Source organism: Pelophylax lessonae (assembly GCF_965119305.1).
Source record: "Pelophylax lessonae genome assembly, chromosome: 13".
Lineage (NCBI taxonomy): Eukaryota > Metazoa > Chordata > Amphibia > Anura > Ranidae > Pelophylax > Pelophylax lessonae.
This window is the reverse complement of record NC_138780.1, coordinates 22024857-22042222: the sequence shown is the minus strand read 5'-3', so window position 1 is coordinate 22042222 and position 17366 is coordinate 22024857. Positions and strand designations below refer to the sequence as shown.

Below are 17366 nucleotides of genomic sequence, written 5' to 3'. Positions count from 1 at the left end.
ACATACACACACCACCCTCGGATGATCAGGTATACATGCACTGCCCTGGGATGATCAGACATACACGCACCACCCTGGTATTATGGGGAATCCACTCACCACTCTAGGATGATCGGACATGCATGCACCACCCTGGAATGATCGAACATACACGAACCACCCTGGTATGATGGAGCATACACGCACCACTCTGGTATGATGGGGAATACACGCACCACCCTGGGATGATCGGACATACACGAACCACTCTGGTATGATGGGGAATACACACAGCACCCTGGTATGATGGGGAATACACACAGCACCCTGGTATGATGGTGCATACACCTGCCACCCTGGTATAATGGGACATACACACACCACCCTGGTATTATGAGGAATACATCCACCAATCTGGGATGATCTGACATACACACACCACCCTGGTAGGATGGGGAATACATGCACCGCTCTGGGATGATCGGGCATACATGCACCACCCTGGAATGATCGGACATACACGAACCACCCTGGTATGATGGAGCATACACGCACCACTCTGGTATGATGGGGAATACATGCACCACCCTGGGATGATCGGACATACACGAACCACTCTGGTATGATGGGGAATACACACAGCACCCAGGTATGATGGGGAATACACACAGCACCCTGGTATGATGGTGCATACATGCACCACTCTGGTATGATAGGTAATACACACACTACTCTGGGATGATCGGACATACAAGCACCACCCTGGTATGATGGGGAATACACGCACCACTCTGGGATGATGGGACATACACGCACCACCCTGGTATGATGGGGAATACATGCACCACTCTGGTATGATGGGGAATACACACACCACCCTGGGATGATCGGATATACACGCACCACCCTAGAATGACTGGCCATTGCAGTGTTCCGCACCATTGCATTAAATGGACAGTGTGTAGGAAACCTCATTTGCTATTCTCTATTAGAAGGGAAGTTTTGTAGGGAAGAAATCCAGGGAGGCCGAGGATTAGATGTCAGAGGCCATTGTCTATAGGATCTGAAAATTTCATACGTCGTCTGGAGTAATGTTCCTGGTATGGAAGAACAGCTGCTATTTTTTTATACTTTAAAACGCGGAGCTGTAATGGCATTTCAGGCCTTGTACATGACATTTACACATTGGCAGTCCTGTGGAGCGCAGTCATACAGATGACTCGAGGGAAGTTGTAATACAAGTTGTAAAATAATAATGAACTTCTCAACTTTGGAGACAATGCAGCACACTGAGCTCATTATGTGTTTCCGCCAAAGGCATTCCGTACTGGCTTCATTACTCAGCTACACTGGATAGATCCTTATTTAACAACTTCTATACCGGGCAATTTCACCACCTTCCTGCACCCCCAATACTGGGCATGTTCACCCCCTTCCTGCTCTCCCTAGTACCGGGCACTTTCACCCCCTTCCTGCCCTCCAAAATACTGGCACTTTTACCCCCTTCCTGCCCTTCCCAATACCGGCACTTTCACCCCCTTCCTGCCCTCCCCCAATACCGGGCACTTTCACCCTCTTCTTGCCTTCCCCCAATACCAGGTACTTCACCCCCTTCCTGCCCTCCCCCAATACCGGACACTTTCACCCCCTTCCTGCCCTTCCCCAATGCCAGGCACTTTCACCCCCCTCCTGCCCTCCCCAATACTGGGCACTTTTACCCTCTTCCTGCCCTCCCCCAATACCAGGCACTTTCACCCCCTTCCTGCCCTCCCCAATACCAGGCACTTTCATTCTCTTCCTGCCCTCCCCAGTACCGGGCACTTTTACCCCCTTCTTGCCCTCCTCCAATGCCAGGCACTTTCACCCCCTTCCTGCCCTCCCCCAATACTGGGCACTTTCACCCCTTCCTGCCCCCCCAATAACGGGCACGTTCACCCCCTTCCTGCCCCCCCCAATACCAGCACTTTCACCCTCTTCCTGCCCTCCCCCAATACCGGGCACTTTCACCCCCCTCCTGCCCTCCCCAATACTGGGCACTTTTACCCTCTTCCTGCCCTCCCCCAATACTGGCACTTTTACCCTCTTCCTGCCCTCCCCAATCCTCGGCACTTTCACCCCCTTCCTGCCCTCCCTCAATACCAGGCACTTTCACCCCCCTCCTGCCCTCCCCAATAGTGGGCACGTTCACCCCCTTCCTGCCCTCCCAATACCAGCACTTTCACCCTCTTCCTGCCCTCCCCCAATACCGGGCACTTTCACCCCCCTCCTTCCCTCCCCAATACTGGGCACTTTTACCCTCTTCCTGCCCTACCCCAATACCGGGCACTTTTACCCTCTTCCTGCCCTCCCCAATCCTCGGCACTTTCACCCCCTTCCTGCCCTCCCTCAATACCGGGCACTTTCACCCCCCTCCTGCCCTCCCCAATACCAGGCACTTTCACCCCCTTCCTGCCCTCCCCAATACCAGGCACTTTCACCCTCTTCCTGCCCTCCCCAATACCAGGCACTTCCACCCTCTTCCTGCCCTCCCCAATACCAGACACTTTTACCCTCTTCCTTCCCTCCCCCAATTACCGGGCACTTTCACCCCCTTCCTGCCCAGGCCAATTTTCAGCTTTCAGGACTGTCGCAATTTGAATGACAATTGCGGGGTCGTGCAACGCTGTACCCAAACGTTTTTCTTCATTTCTGTTAGAAGATTTTGTAAATAAGTAATTTTTCTCCTTTACTGACGTGCGCTGATGAGGAGGCACTGATATGCAGCACTGATGAGCACTGATAGGCAGCACTGATGGGCACTGAAAGGTGGCACTGATTGGTGGCACTGATTGGTAGCACTGATAGGCACTGATAAAGTGGCACTAATGAGAAGGCACTGATATGCAGCACTGGTAGGCAGCACTGACAAGCACTGGTAGACGGCACTGATAAGTAGCACTGATGGGCACTGATAGGCTGCACTGATGAGATAGCACTGAAGGGCACTGATGAGGAGGCACTGATATGCAGCACTGATAAGCACTGATGAGCACTGATAGGTGGCACTGATGGGCAGCACTGATGAGCAGGCACTAATGGGCACTGAAAGGCAGCTCTGATTGGCATCACTGATGGGCACCAATTGGCATCACTGATGGGTACTGTGTGGCATCACTGATGGACACTGATTAGCATTGCTGCTGGGCATTGACTGGCATCACTGCTGGGCACTGTTGGGGCTGCACTGACAATCAGCGTCCTGATTATCTGTGCAGGTCTCCCCTGTGAAGAAATGCCACTGATCGGCTCTCATCTCCTCTCACGCTGTCAGATAACCAGCATTTCCTTGTTTACATGTGATCAGCTGTGATTGGAGGCATTTTGGGTACACTGCAAAATCCTTTGTAATTGTATCCACATCTACACAACTCAAACCTTTAGAATCACTTTAACCTCAAAATGTCTCCACCCACGTGCCGCAACTGCGTGCCTTACTGCCGGTTAAAAGGTGGTTACAAGGAGATCCCTGCATCGGCATCACTTGAGTTGATGCCGGGATCTGTGAAGTTTTTTTTTTTCCTCATTCAACCTGTTTGTTGAATGACGAAAAATGTGCTTGTACTCCACTTTAGGGCTATAGGGCTTACCGGGCTTAGCGTTAGGACTACAGAACACCTCCCCCTCTTCTTTTCTCAGAAACAGGGATTCTGTAGATTACAGACAGAACCAGGAACAATGTAACTGATAACAGTCAGCAAAAGGGAGCAAATATGAAAAGTTTACTGTTAGATTTTACATATGCTTTAACCACTTGCCAACCGGGCCAATTCTGACATTTCTCCCATATATTTAAAAATTGGTGTTTATTTGCTAGAAAACTAATTAGAACCCCCAAAAATTATATATAATTTTAGCAGAGACCCTAGGGAATAAAATGGCAGTCATTTTTTTTTTTTGGGAAATTAAAATTTTAATAAATTAAAAAGAACAAAACACAATTTTTTTGTATATTGTGAAAGATGATGTTACGATGAGTAAATAGATACCTAACACGTCACGCTTTAAAATTGTGCACGCTTGTGAAATGGCGACAAACTACGATAGTGGGTCGAACGAAAAAAAAAACGGAACCTGGAATGTGTGGAATCCTCCCCCTCTGCACAAATATACACAGCTGCAAGTGTGTACATTAGGATAAACCATTATTTTCCAGCATTGCCTTAACCCTCTTGGGCATGGAGTTCACCAGAGCTTCACAGGTTGCCACTGGAGTCCTCTTCCACTCCTCCATGACTACATCACCGAGCTGGTGGATGTTAGAGACTTTGCGCTCCTCCACCTTCCGTTTGAGAAGTGAAAATGTCTGAATTGGACACGAAGTGTCAATAATTTGTGTGCCCACCATTATTTTCCAGCACTGCCTTAACCCTCTTGGGCATGGAGTTCACCAGAGCTTCACAGGTTGCCACTGGAGTCCTCTTCTACTCCTCCATGACGACATCACGGAGCTGGTGGATGTTAGAGACCTTGCGCTCCTCCACTTTCCATTTGAGGATGCCCCACAGATGCTCAATAGGGCTTAGGTCTGGAGACATGCTTGGCCAGTCCATCACCTTTACCCTCAGCTTCTTTAGCAAGGCAGTGGTCATCTCAGAGGTGTGTTTGGGGTCGTTATCATGTTGGAATACTGCCCAGTGGCCCAGTCTCTGAAGGGAGGGGATCATGCTCTGCTTCAGTATGTCACAGTACATGTTGGCATTCATGGTTCCCTCAATGAACTGTAGCTCCCCAGTGCCGGCAGCACTCATGCAGCCCCAGACCATGACACTCCCACCACCATGCTTGACTGTAGGGAAGACACACTTGTCTTTGTACTCCTCACCTGGTTGCCACCACACACGCTTGACACCATCTGAACCAAATAAGTTTATCTTGGTCTCATCAGACCACAGGACATTGTTCCAGTAATCCATGTCCTTAGTCTGCTTGTCTTCAGCAAACTGTTTGCGGACTTTCTTGTGCATCATCTTTAGAAGAGGCTTCCTTCTGGGATGACAGCCTTGCAGACCAATTTGATGCAGTGTGCGGCGTATGGTCTGAGCACTGACAGGCTGACCCCCCACCACTTCAACCTCTGCAGCGATCATACGTCTATTTCCCAAAGACAACCTCTGGATATGACGCTGAGCACGTGCACTCAACCTCTATGGTCGACCATAGCGAGGCCTGTGCTGAGAGGAACCTGTCCTGTTAAACCTCTGTATGGTCTTGGCCACCGTGTTGCTGCTCAGTTTCAGGATCTTGGCAATCTTCTTATAGACTAGGTCATCTTTATGTAGAGAACCAATTATTTTTTGTAGATTCTCAGAGAGTTCTTTGCCATGAGGTACCATGTGAAACGTCCAGTGCCTAGTATGAAAAAGTGAGAGCGATAACACCAAATTTAACACACCTTCTCCCCATTCATACCTGAGACCTTGTAACACTAAAGAGTCACATGACACTGGGGAGGGAAAATTGCTAATTGGGCCCAATTTGGACATTTTCACTTAGTGGTGTACTCACTTTTGTTGCCAGCGGTTTAGACATTAATGGCTGTGTTGAGTTATTTTGAGGGGACAGCAAATTTACACTGTTATACAAGCTGTACACTCACTACTTTACATTGTAGCAAAGTGTCATTTCTTCAGTGTTGTCACATGAAAAGATAGAATAAAATATTTACAAAAATGTGAGGGGTGTACTCACTTTTGTTAGATACTGTATGTATGTGAGATAGGGGCCTTCGATTGTAAGCTCCTTGGGGGCAGGGACTCGTGAATGTACAATATATGTAAAGTGCTACATTAAAGTGATTGTTAAGGATCTCTAAATGTGTAAGGGTAAATCTGTATATAAATTGATTTATCCTAACATTCCAAAACACAGTTGAGAAAATTGGGAAAAGGGCACAGAAAAGAGGAAAAAAAACATAATAAATGTTTGCTTTTGGGTTTAATACCCCCCCCCCCCCCCCCCGAAAAAAAAATGTAGTTAGTCTGGTTAAAGAGGTTGTAAACTCGTATAAATTTTTTTTTTTTTCTTACACCCTGCAAAAGAAAGACATAATGAGCTAGTATGCATCGCATATTAGCTCATTATGCAATACTTACCTCAGAACGAGCCCCCGCCGTGCCGCTCACTCACCTCTATGACGGGCGACATGTCTAGTCGCCCGTCTTCCGGGATCGCGGCATCCGGCCATCTGATTGGCCGGAGCCGCGGTGACGTCACTCCCGCGCAGGCGCGCGGGAGCCGACAGTCACGGCACGGGGCTCTGAAGGAACGGCACGATCGGCCGTTCCTTCAGAGCGCATGCGCCAGTGACGTCACTGGCGACATGTAAGGTAAATATCTCCTAAACGGTACATGTTTAGGAGATATTTACAGTACCTATAGGTAAGCCTTATCATAGGCTTGCCTATAGGTACAAGTTGTAGAGGAGGGTTTACTTCCTCTTTAAAAAAAAGAAAATAGTTCAACCAAAAGGGGGGGGGGCATGCCATGGGTTTTATCTATTGCCCACTTTATCCTAAACCTAAAATTTTGGCTTTAGGTAGTTAGGTTCGTTTCCGTTTTTTTTTTTTTTTTTTAGTGAAATAAACTTTATGATCTGTGTTTTAGTTTTTTTTTCTCTTTTTTTTTTTGGAAAAGGTAGTGTTAATCCTCAGCAAGTTATCAGTATTCCCGTTATTATCGATGTGGTTTTATCTTTTGGGAACTGCGTTCATGTGTTCGGGTCATTAGGGAGAAGCAGTCATTGTTTCCCGTCACAGGATTCTAGGGCTTTAGGAGGTCATGTGATGATCTCTGTGCTGGGTACATGTTACGTCAATGCATATGGCAAAGAACTTACATTAAAAAAAAAAAAAAACGCACTTTTACGGGCCGGTTACGAAATGTCGCCTTTCTCTAGAAGCTCTGAATTTAGCTTGTGGTGGCTTAAACATGTGGGGGAGTGCATAGCTGGCCGGGGTAATCATCGGGGGCTGTGGTTTATGGTGAAAATAAATACGAAGTGTCAGTTCCTTGTGGATTAGATTTTAAACCTATTACTTTAAGGCAGCTCATTTAAATGAATGCAAAAAACGAGAATAAAACATAGTATGCATAATTTTTTCAGAAGCAACGCAAGGGGGTTAACTAATTGGTCGCATAGTAACCAATCAGCTTCCAGGTTTTATTGCCACCTTCATTGAACAAGCTGAAGTTAGAAGCTGATTGGCTACTATGCACAGCTGCACCAGATTCTGTGTGGACCAGTTTTAGTAAATCCCCCCCAAGGTATGGCGTTACACATTATAAATCACCCATAGTAAATCAATCATTTTAAATCATACTAAATCTCATAGTAATTATTAAAATTATAAATCATTTAAATCAATATAAAATTATAAATCATTTAAATCAATATAAAATTATAAATCATAGCAAATCTCATAGTAATTATAAATCTCCCATAGTAAATCAATCATTATAAATCTCCCATAGTAAATCCAGAGTAAATCTCCCCCAAGGTATGGCGTTACACATTATAAATCTCCCATAGTAAATCAATCATTATAAATCATAATAAATGTCATAGTAATTATAAAATTCTAAATCATTTAAATCAATAAAAAATTAGAAATCATCCTAAATCTCATAGTCATTTCTAAAGTTATTAAAATTAGAAATCATATAAATCAATATAAAATTAGAAATCATACTAAATCTCATAGTATTTATAAAACATTGTAAATCTCCCATAGTAAATCCCAAGTAAATCTCCCCCAAGGTATGGCGTTACACATTATAAATCTCCCATAATAAATCAATCATTATAAATCATAGTAAATCTCATAGTAATTATAAAATTATTAAAATTGTAAATCATATAAATTAGTATAAAATGATAAATCATAGTAAATTATCATAGTAATTTCTAAAATTATTAAAATTATAAATAATTTAAATCAATATAAAATTATAAATCATAGTAAATCTCATAGTAATTATAAATCATTATAAATTTCCCATAGTAAACCAATCATTATAAATCATAGTAAATATCATAGTAATCTCATAGTATCAAATTATTAAAATTGTAAATCATATAAATCAGTATAAAATGATAAATCATAGTAAATTCTCATAGTAATTTCTAAAATGATTAAAATTATAAATCAATTAAATCAATATAAAATTATAAATCATAGTAAATCTCATAGTATTTATAAATCATTAGAAATCTCCCATAGTAAATCCTGAGTAAACCTCCCCCAAGGGGTAAACCTCTCCCATCAACATAAATCATAGTAACTCTCATAGTAATTATACAACTATTAAAATGATAAATAATTTAAAACAATATAAAATTATAAATCATATTAAATCTCATAGTAATTATAATTTATTATAAATCTCCCATAGTAAATCAATCATTATAAATCTCCCATAGTAAATCCTGAGTAAATCTCCCCCAAGGTATGACATTACATATTATCAATCTCCCATAGTAAATCAATCATTATAAATTATAGTAAATCTCATAGTAATTATAAAAGTATTACAATTATAAATCATATAAATGAATCCAAAATGATAAATCATAGTAAATCCCATGGTAATTAATATAAGTCATTATAAATCTCCCATAGTAAATTAATCATTATAAATCTCCCATAGTAAATCAATCATTAAATCTTCCATAGTAAATCCCGAGTAAATCTCCCCCAAGGTATGGCATTACACATTATCAATCTCCCATAGTAAATCAATCATTTTAAATCATAGTAAATCTCATAGTAATTATAAAATTATTAAAATCCTAAATCATTTAAATCAATATAAAATTATAAATCATATTACATCTCATCCCGAGTAAATCAATCATTTTAAATCATAGTAAATCTCATAGTAATTATAAAAGTATTAACATTATAAATCATATAAATCAATATACAATTATAAATCATTATAAATCTCCCATAGTAAATCAATCATTATAAATCTCCCATAGTAAATCCTGAGTAAATCTCCCCCAAGGTATGGCATTACATATTATCAATCTCCCATAGTAAATCAATCATTATAAATCATAATCAATTTCATAGCAATTATAAAATTATTAAAATGATAAATCATTTAAAACAATATAAAATTATAAATCATGGTAAATCTCATAGTAATTATAAATCATTATAAATCTCCCATAGTAAATCCCCAGTAAATAAAATAAAATGTGATCCTTAACAATCACTTTAATGTAGCACTTTACAAATACGGTATTGTACATTTGTGAGTCCCTGCCCCCAAGGAGCTTACAATCTAAGGCCCCTATCTCACATACATACAGTATCTCACAAAAGTGAGTACACCCCTCACATTTTTGTAAATATTTTATTCTATTTTTTCATGTGACAACACTGAAGAAATGACACTTTGCTACAATGTAAAGTAGTGAGTGTACAGCTTGTATAACAGTGTAAATTTGCTGTCCCCTCAAAATAACTCAACACACAGCCATTAATGTCTAAACCACTGGCAACAAAAGTGAGTACACCACTAAGTGAAAATGTCCAAATTGGGCCCAAAGTGTCAATATTTTGTGTAGCCACCATTATTTTCCAACACTGCCTTAACCCTCCTGGGCATGGAGATCACCAGAGCTTCACAGGTTTCCACTGGGGTCCTCTTCCACTCCTCCATGACGATATCACGGAGCTGGTGGATGTTAGAGACCTTGCGCTCCTCCACCTTTCGTTTAAGGATGCCCCACAGATGCTCAATAGGGTTTAGGTCTGGAGATATGCTTGGCCAGTCCATCACCTTTACCCTCAGCTTCTTTAGCAAAGGCAGTGGTCATCTTGGAGGTGTGTTTGGGGTCATTATCATGTTGGAATACTGCCCTGTGGCCCAGTTTATGGAGGGAGGGGATCATGCTCTGCTTCAGTATATCACAGTACATGTTGGCATTCATGGTTCCCTCAATGAACTGTAGCTCCCCAGTGCCAGCAGCACTCATGCAGCCCCAGACCACGACACTCCCACCACCATGCTTATATGTAGGCAAGACATTTCCAGTGACCAGTATGAGAGAGTGAGAGTGATAACATCAAATTTAACACACCTGCTCCCCATTCACACCTGAGACCTTGTAACACTAACGAGTCACATGACATCGGGGTATGAAAATGGCTAATAGGGCCCAATTTGGATATTTCCACTTAGGGGTGTACTCACTTTTGTTGCCAGCGGTTTAGACATTAATGGCTGTGTGTTGAGTTATTTTGAGGGGACAGCAAATTTACACTGTTATACAAGCTGTACACTCACTACTTTACATTGTAGCAAAGTGTCATTTCTTCAGTGTTGTCACATGAAAAAATAGAATAAAATATTTACAAAGATGTGAGGGGTGTACTCACTTTTGTGAAATACTGTATGTATATATATATATATATATATATATATATATATATATACTAGAACCTATTAGCCTGCCTGCCACCATGTCTTTTGAAGTATGGAAAGAAACCCATGGAAGACCAAGGAGCACACACATACTCCATGCAGAAAGTGCTGTGGTTGGGGTTGGAACCAATAACCCGATTGCTGCAAGGCAGAAGTGCTAACCACTAAGCCACTGTACTGACCACAGTGCACTGGATCATGATGGTGTAAAGGTGCCCTTTAGCTATGGGCCTCATTCACATCTGTGCGTTTTCAACTAGTGCAATTTTTTTAAAGGGTCAGGGACTTTTTCTCCCGCAGCAGGTTCCATATACATTAATAGGAACGCATGAAAAACGCACTTACATACATTTTTGGTGTGTTTTTCTGTCTTAAAGAGGAACCTCGGTCATGTACTAACCAGTTCCGGGGGTCCAGTGCTGTCTTCTGGCAGCCAATTCTTTTTACCACTGTGGGTCCCCGGCGCCACCATCTTGAAAACAGGAGCTTGCTGTCCCTTTGTGAGGAACCACCCCCAGCTCCTGACTAGTCATATGCACAGCACTAAATGGTCCTGCAGCCTCCTGGGACACGTGACTTGTCCCAGGAGGCTGCGGGAGGGGAGGGGGTGGGGCAGGAGACATTATCCCTGCCTAGGCAAGAATTTCGGAAGTGGGAGACAGTACCAATAAAAATCGGTACTCACCCCCAAAGGGAGCAAACCAACAATACTTCACTTTTTGAGTGAAGTTCTGCTTTAATGTAGTTAATGTGTTAATTTACAAATTATTAAAGCTTAGCTCCAGGCGAATATTTAAATAAAATATATATGTACCTGCCAAAGAATTTTTATTGCTGTCCATCCAGTCCTTAGAATTACACAGCCACCTCACACAGCAGAGCCAGGATACCAATAATACTGTTACAGTTAATAACATGGTGGTGTCATCACTTACCTCCCTTCCTGCTGATTGGGCAGTAAAAAAGTAGCAGGAGACTGAAAAAGTCATCTTTCTGCTCACCTGGCTCTCTCTTCTTATTATGGCCTCATTAGCTCCCAGTATTGCTCCTCCCTCTTCCAGTCTGAGTACTCTTCCAGTCTCCCTCTTCCAGTCTGAGTCATATGAGTCATATTAGGGCCAAATTCAGGTACTAACATTTGATGCATTAAACAAAAAAGAATGTCATGACTTCTTATTAATATCTACCTGGAATTTATTTTTAACAAAATCAAATATATATATATATATATATATATATATATATATATATATATATATATATATATATATTTATATACATATAGTTTTTTTTTTATTGCCAGTGTTATGTGCCAGCCTTCTGCAGTCATTGGCATAGCTTCACTCAGACCGGGAGGGGCAGAACTTTATAAACCAAAAGTGGGGGAAATTGCTTGGTGCCTCGGGCCAAGAAGTGGGGTGGGACTTTTACGGGCAAGTGAGTTTAAACACAATTTATAAAAGATAATCAAAAATGTTTATTTATGTACAATGTTAGGATACAATTACTTATACTTATATCCAGTGCATAGGTGTTTGGGTTATAGACCCAAAGTGTGTTTAGAGGAAGGTAAAGTTTTGGAAAGTATCCGTGACATAGGTGAAAAGGGTGACTTTTGTTTTTGGACGTTGTTCTCTGTTTTTTCCAGGCTTGTTGCTTGGAAAAATATGTTCACAGAGATCCAACTGTAGGTCCAAAGCGTGTTTATCCAACGCGTTTCGGCTACTGGGTAGCCTTTTTCAAGGATTTTGTGGTTATCACCAATTTTTCTCTGTCTATTCTTGCGAGCCTCTCTGTGTCTGGATGAGTTCGCAGCAGGAACCACTATGGTGCAGCTATATGGTTGTCTTCCAATGTTCTTATGGTTATTGAGTGCAGGGATTGGTATCCTATTCTTTTGCTGAATGGATAATCAATGTAGCCTGTTTCACCTTAATATTGATATTCTGGATGTTTTTTCTTTTTTCTTTGGTGTAAGGTATCTTATGTAGTAGATACGTAATCAAGGGGCGAAAAAGCCTTTGTCCTCCCGCACAATCATTGAAAAAATAGTGGTCATAGGTATTCAGTCTTGATAGACTTTTGTTTTAGGTGGTTTGTTCCTCGTGCTGCTGTTCTGTCTTCTCCAGTCCCTTCAGTATGAAGGAGTAGTAGTGAAGAGTAGCCAGGATACCAATAATACTGTTACAGTTAATAACATGGTGGTGTCATCACTTACCTCCCTTCCTGCTGATTGGGCAGTAAAAAAGTAGCAGGAGACTGAAAAAGTCATCTTTCTGCTCACCTGGCTCTCTCTTCTTATTATGGCCTCATTAGCTCCCAGTATTGCTCCTCCCTCTTCCAGTCTGAGTACTCTTCCAGTCTCCCTCTTCCAGTCTGAGTCATATGAGTCATATTAGGCCAAATTCAGGTACTAACATTTGATGCATTAAACAAAAAAGAATGTCATGACTTCTTATTAATATCTACCTGGAATTTATTTTTAACAAAATCAAATATATATATATATATATATATATATATATATATATATATATATTTATATACATATAGTTTTTTTTTTTATTGCCAGTGTTATGTGCCAGCCTTCTGCAGTCATTGGCATAGCTTCACTCAGACCGGGAGGGGCAGAACTTTATAAACCAATCAGGCTTTACTGCAATGCTCAGTGCTCCTAATCTAACCCAGGGGTCTCCAAACGTTCTAAACAAAGGGCCAGTTTATTGTCCTTCAAACTTTAGGGAGGCCAGCAGGAGTGGAGAATTTCCTGGCATCAGTGGGAGTAAGCATCGCCACATTTGGTATTAGTTGGAGGAGTAGTGCCCCATCGCTAGTATCATTGGGAGCAATAGCACCCCATTGTTGGTGTCAGTGGGAAAAACGGTGCCCCATTGTTGATGTCAGTTGGAAAAATAGTGTATCAGTGGGAGGAGTAGTGCCCCATCGTTGGAATGATTGGGAGCAATAGCACCCCATTTTTGGTGTCAGTGGGAAAAATGGTGCCCCATTGTTGATGTCATTTGGAAGAATAGTGCATCAGTGGGAGGAGTAGTGCCCCATCGTTGGAATGATTGGGAGCAATAGCACCCCATTGTTGGTGTCAGTGGGAAAAATGCTGCCCCATTGTTGATGTCAGTTGGCAGAATAGTGTATCAGTTGGAGGAGTAGTGCCCCATCATTGGTATGATTGGGAGCAATAACACCCAATCGTTGGTGTCAGTGGGAGAAATGGTACCCCATTGTTGATGTCAGTTGGAAGAATAGTGTATCAGTGGGAGGAGTAGTGCCCCATCGTTGGAATGATTGGGAGCAATAGCACCCCATTGTTGGTATCAGTGGGAGAAATGGTGCGCCATTGTTGATGTCAGTTGGCAGAATAGTGTATCAGTGGGAGGAGTAGTGCCCCAAGGTCAGATAAAGGCAAGTAATGGCCGCATCTGGCCCCTGGGCCACAGTCTGGAGACCACTGATCTAACCAATGGAGCCTTCTAATTGGAGGAGAGAGAGAACAGAAATCCAATCGTACTCTTAATCATTGATACATGCCAGCTAATAGAACAGTGATTATCATTAAATAATTTATGTTGTCTTTGTTTTGCGCACAAGTCCTTCCAGACTCGAATAGTAATACTCTCTTTTTTTTCCTTCACAGCAGTTCAACGTGGACGAATGTCTCACCCCCAGACCAGCCCAGGCCAGTACGCGCTAAACAACGTTGACCCTTACAACGGTCATTCTTACTTAACAGGATTTATTTCCTTGCTCCTACGGGCAGAGCCATACCCAACATCCCGCTATGGAGCCCAGTGCCTGCAGCCCAACAATATCATGGGCATTGAGAACATCTGTGAGTTGGCAGCCCGCTTGCTCTTCAGTGCCATAGAGTGGGCCAAGAACATACCTTTCTTTCCCGACTTTCAGCTGTCCGACCAGGTCGCCCTTCTCCGTATGACGTGGAGTGAGCTCTTTGTCCTCAATGCCGCCCAGTGTTCTATGCCCCTTCACGTGGCACCCTTGCTGGCGGCAGCTGGGCTCCATGCCTCACCCATGTCTGCTGATAGGGTGGTGGCTTTCATGGACCATATTCGGGTCTTTCAGGAACAAGTAGAAAAGCTGAAGGCACTTCACGTTGACTCTGCTGAGTACTCCTGCTTGAAGGCTGTGGCGTTATTTACACCTGGTAAGTAGACATATTTAGGAATAGCCGTATCTGCTACCTAAAGAAATTCCATCCATAAAGATTTTTTTTTCCATATTTATGTAAAGTCCATACATCACAGCTTTTTGTTGTAGCAATATACTCTTCAATTTCCAATGCCAATCTATGGTCTTCACCAAATTTTTTGCTTTTTGCAACCAACCAGAAGCTTGCATTCTTCTTCTGCCATTGGGAAATTGACGATGTGATTGGTTGTTGTACAGCAAGGATACTCTCCTTTGCTTTTCTCCTTTTTGTTCTTTAAGACTCAAAGCACTTACAATCTACACAATAGCCATTAATTTGTCAACGCAATTAGCGCAGTAATGAATTCAAAATTGTGACTGCCAACAACTAAAAATGAGTTAATTCCTTGACGTCTGTGCCTAAGTCATACAAATTCATAATGTTATGCCACTAATCGAATAAATATGTTCGATATAAACTGTCTGCCCTAAATAATCCAGTATATTAAGTTTGGAATAGCTACTACAAGTCCCAAATGTCCAATGAAAAGGCCAGCGCCTTTTTTTGTTGCACTACTTAAATGTTTTAACTAAGTCAATTATAACTATAGGTTGGGGTAGCACTGCACGTCCTATAACATAGCACTTATTTACAAAGAGTAGGAGGAGGCTGAAGCATATTTTTTATTTATTTATCATTCTTGACAATCTCCAAGGGGTTATCTCAGCTTTTCCTTATCTTTTCAACACAGAGAAACACTTGAAATAGCTTTCTGGTCTCAAGGAACCCCTGCTAAAAATTACTATATCTACAACTCATGGCACATTAGTGTGATGGTCAATGGGAAGAATAGTCCTTACCCTTGTGGTCATTGAGAAAAATTACCCTCTTATAAATAGCAAAAAAAAAAAAAAAAACATGGTGTCAGTGGGAACTTATCTGAGAGGCAGAAATTGCTCATTGCTAAAGGAACCCCTAGCAACCTCTAGAGCAGGGGTGTCAAACTGAACTTCACTGAGGGCCGCATCAGCATTATGATTGCCCTCAAAGGGCCTGTTGCATCTTTAATACTAGATGTCCAGAGTATCCCAAACCCCTTACATCAGATGTTAAGAGTCCACCCCCACCCTCACTTACATCAAAGTGCACCCCCTTACCTTGTGTTGCTGCTGGGAAGAAGCTGGTGGCAGAGCTGGGAAGCAGAAAGTGCAGGGTCTGCAGGAGGCCCAAAGGAGGGCTGCAGCTCTACTGCAGCTCCAGGAGAAGTGTGAGGGCCACATGAAATGGACTGGAGGGCCAGATTCGGCCCTCGGGCCTTGTGTTTGACACATGTGCTCTAGAGAAACCCTAGGGTTTCATGGAACCCTAGTTAAAAAAACTTTGGGTTAGCTGAAAATTGGGAGGGTGATGGTTATGGAGTGAATATGATTATGCTAATCCTGCTGCTACTGTACAGTACTAAGTCGTAGATGAGCCACGTCACCTGACGCCCACCATCTACCATCTCAGAGACACTGGAATTGATGGAGTTTACAGAAGTAGGTGGAGGGTGGAGGACCATGTGCTCAGGGTGGGTCAGAGGCACCAGGGGTCAAAACACAGCCATCTTATCTGAGGAAGCTGGCAAACAAGGGTAGAATGTATAGGGTTTGTCCTTAGTAAGCAGAAGTAAGGCTTCAGAAGAAGATGAGTCAGTCCTGGGAGAGAACACAAATGGAAATTTGGAAGGATCATCATGAAGAATCATGATGGTTTTAAGGCTACCTATAATTTGAGATGCAGGTGGAGCATAGATTATGGAAAGACAGTGTACAGGATAATGATCTACGGCTGGTCTCGTTGGTTGCACTCAGCATGAGACTATAGAGAATTTTGTTTCATAGCAGCAATATTGCCCTATTACCTTGGCAGCTTTTCAGTGTATTCTCACACACGCCAGGTCTTGATTTACAAATTTTATCCCCATTGGACATCAGTTTTATGCCAACTTCCTCCATATCTTGCCCACCAAATTGTTTTGGGAGCCTTGATCATGGCAGTTTTTTGAACCAGGTGCACTACACCATCTCCTAGAGCCTAGTTCCTGCCAAAAAAATGTTTTTTTTGTAAAGGGTTGGAACCTTGGGTCTTTATGCTTTATGTGTCCCTAGTAGGGAAAGGAAGTAATGGGAAATCCTTCCACAGAAAAACAGTTTGGGGAAAGGTCTGTGCTTTTTTGTCCCGATGACCAGTGCACTCTTCATTTCTGTGGGGGGTCATGAGGATAAAAGGAGTAAAGGAAAATCTTCCCAATGTGATCATTGACAAAAATAAAATCCTGGTAAAATGTTTAGGTCTTTCCACACTCCACATTAACCCCCCCCCCCCCCCCGAGCCTAGGCTAAAAATTACACTTGTAATTTGAACACTCCTTAAAAGCCTATCTTTACCCAACCCCACCCTCATTTTTTCTTTTTTACCCTCACTTTGGGGAGTTGGGTTTAGCACATTTTATATACTCACCCACCTAGAAGATTCAGCGTTGTCCCGCTGAGAGGATTCGACCCCCTGCCCCTGCTCGGTACCATGCCCACATATTGTTTCTGATGTTTTTGACCCGATGACACACCAATAGGCCTGCCTTTCTCCTCCTTTGTGAATAAAACACTATGCCTCCTGAGATATGTGACATGCATATCCTAGGAGGCATAGCGGGCACTGTGCAGGTCATTCTCCTAGGCGAGTGACGTGCATGGGGCGGGGTGGGAAA

General features: G+C 42.4%; 1 protein-coding gene across 2 annotated transcripts in view; it reads left to right on the top strand.

The window, feature by feature from the left end:
• LOC309569647 (nuclear receptor subfamily 2 group F member 5-like) overlaps positions 1-17366 on the top strand; it is a 69381-nt gene that overhangs the window by 36635 nt on the left and 15380 nt on the right. The window contains exon 2 of one of the 2 annotated variants that reach the window (XM_082275568.1): positions 14108-14632. In XM_082275568.1, coding sequence (XP_082131694.1) covers positions 14108-14632 — 525 coding nt within the window. Of the gene's footprint in view, positions 1-14104; positions 14633-17366 lie in introns of both variants that reach the window. The other variant, XM_082275567.1, reaches the window with a different exon arrangement.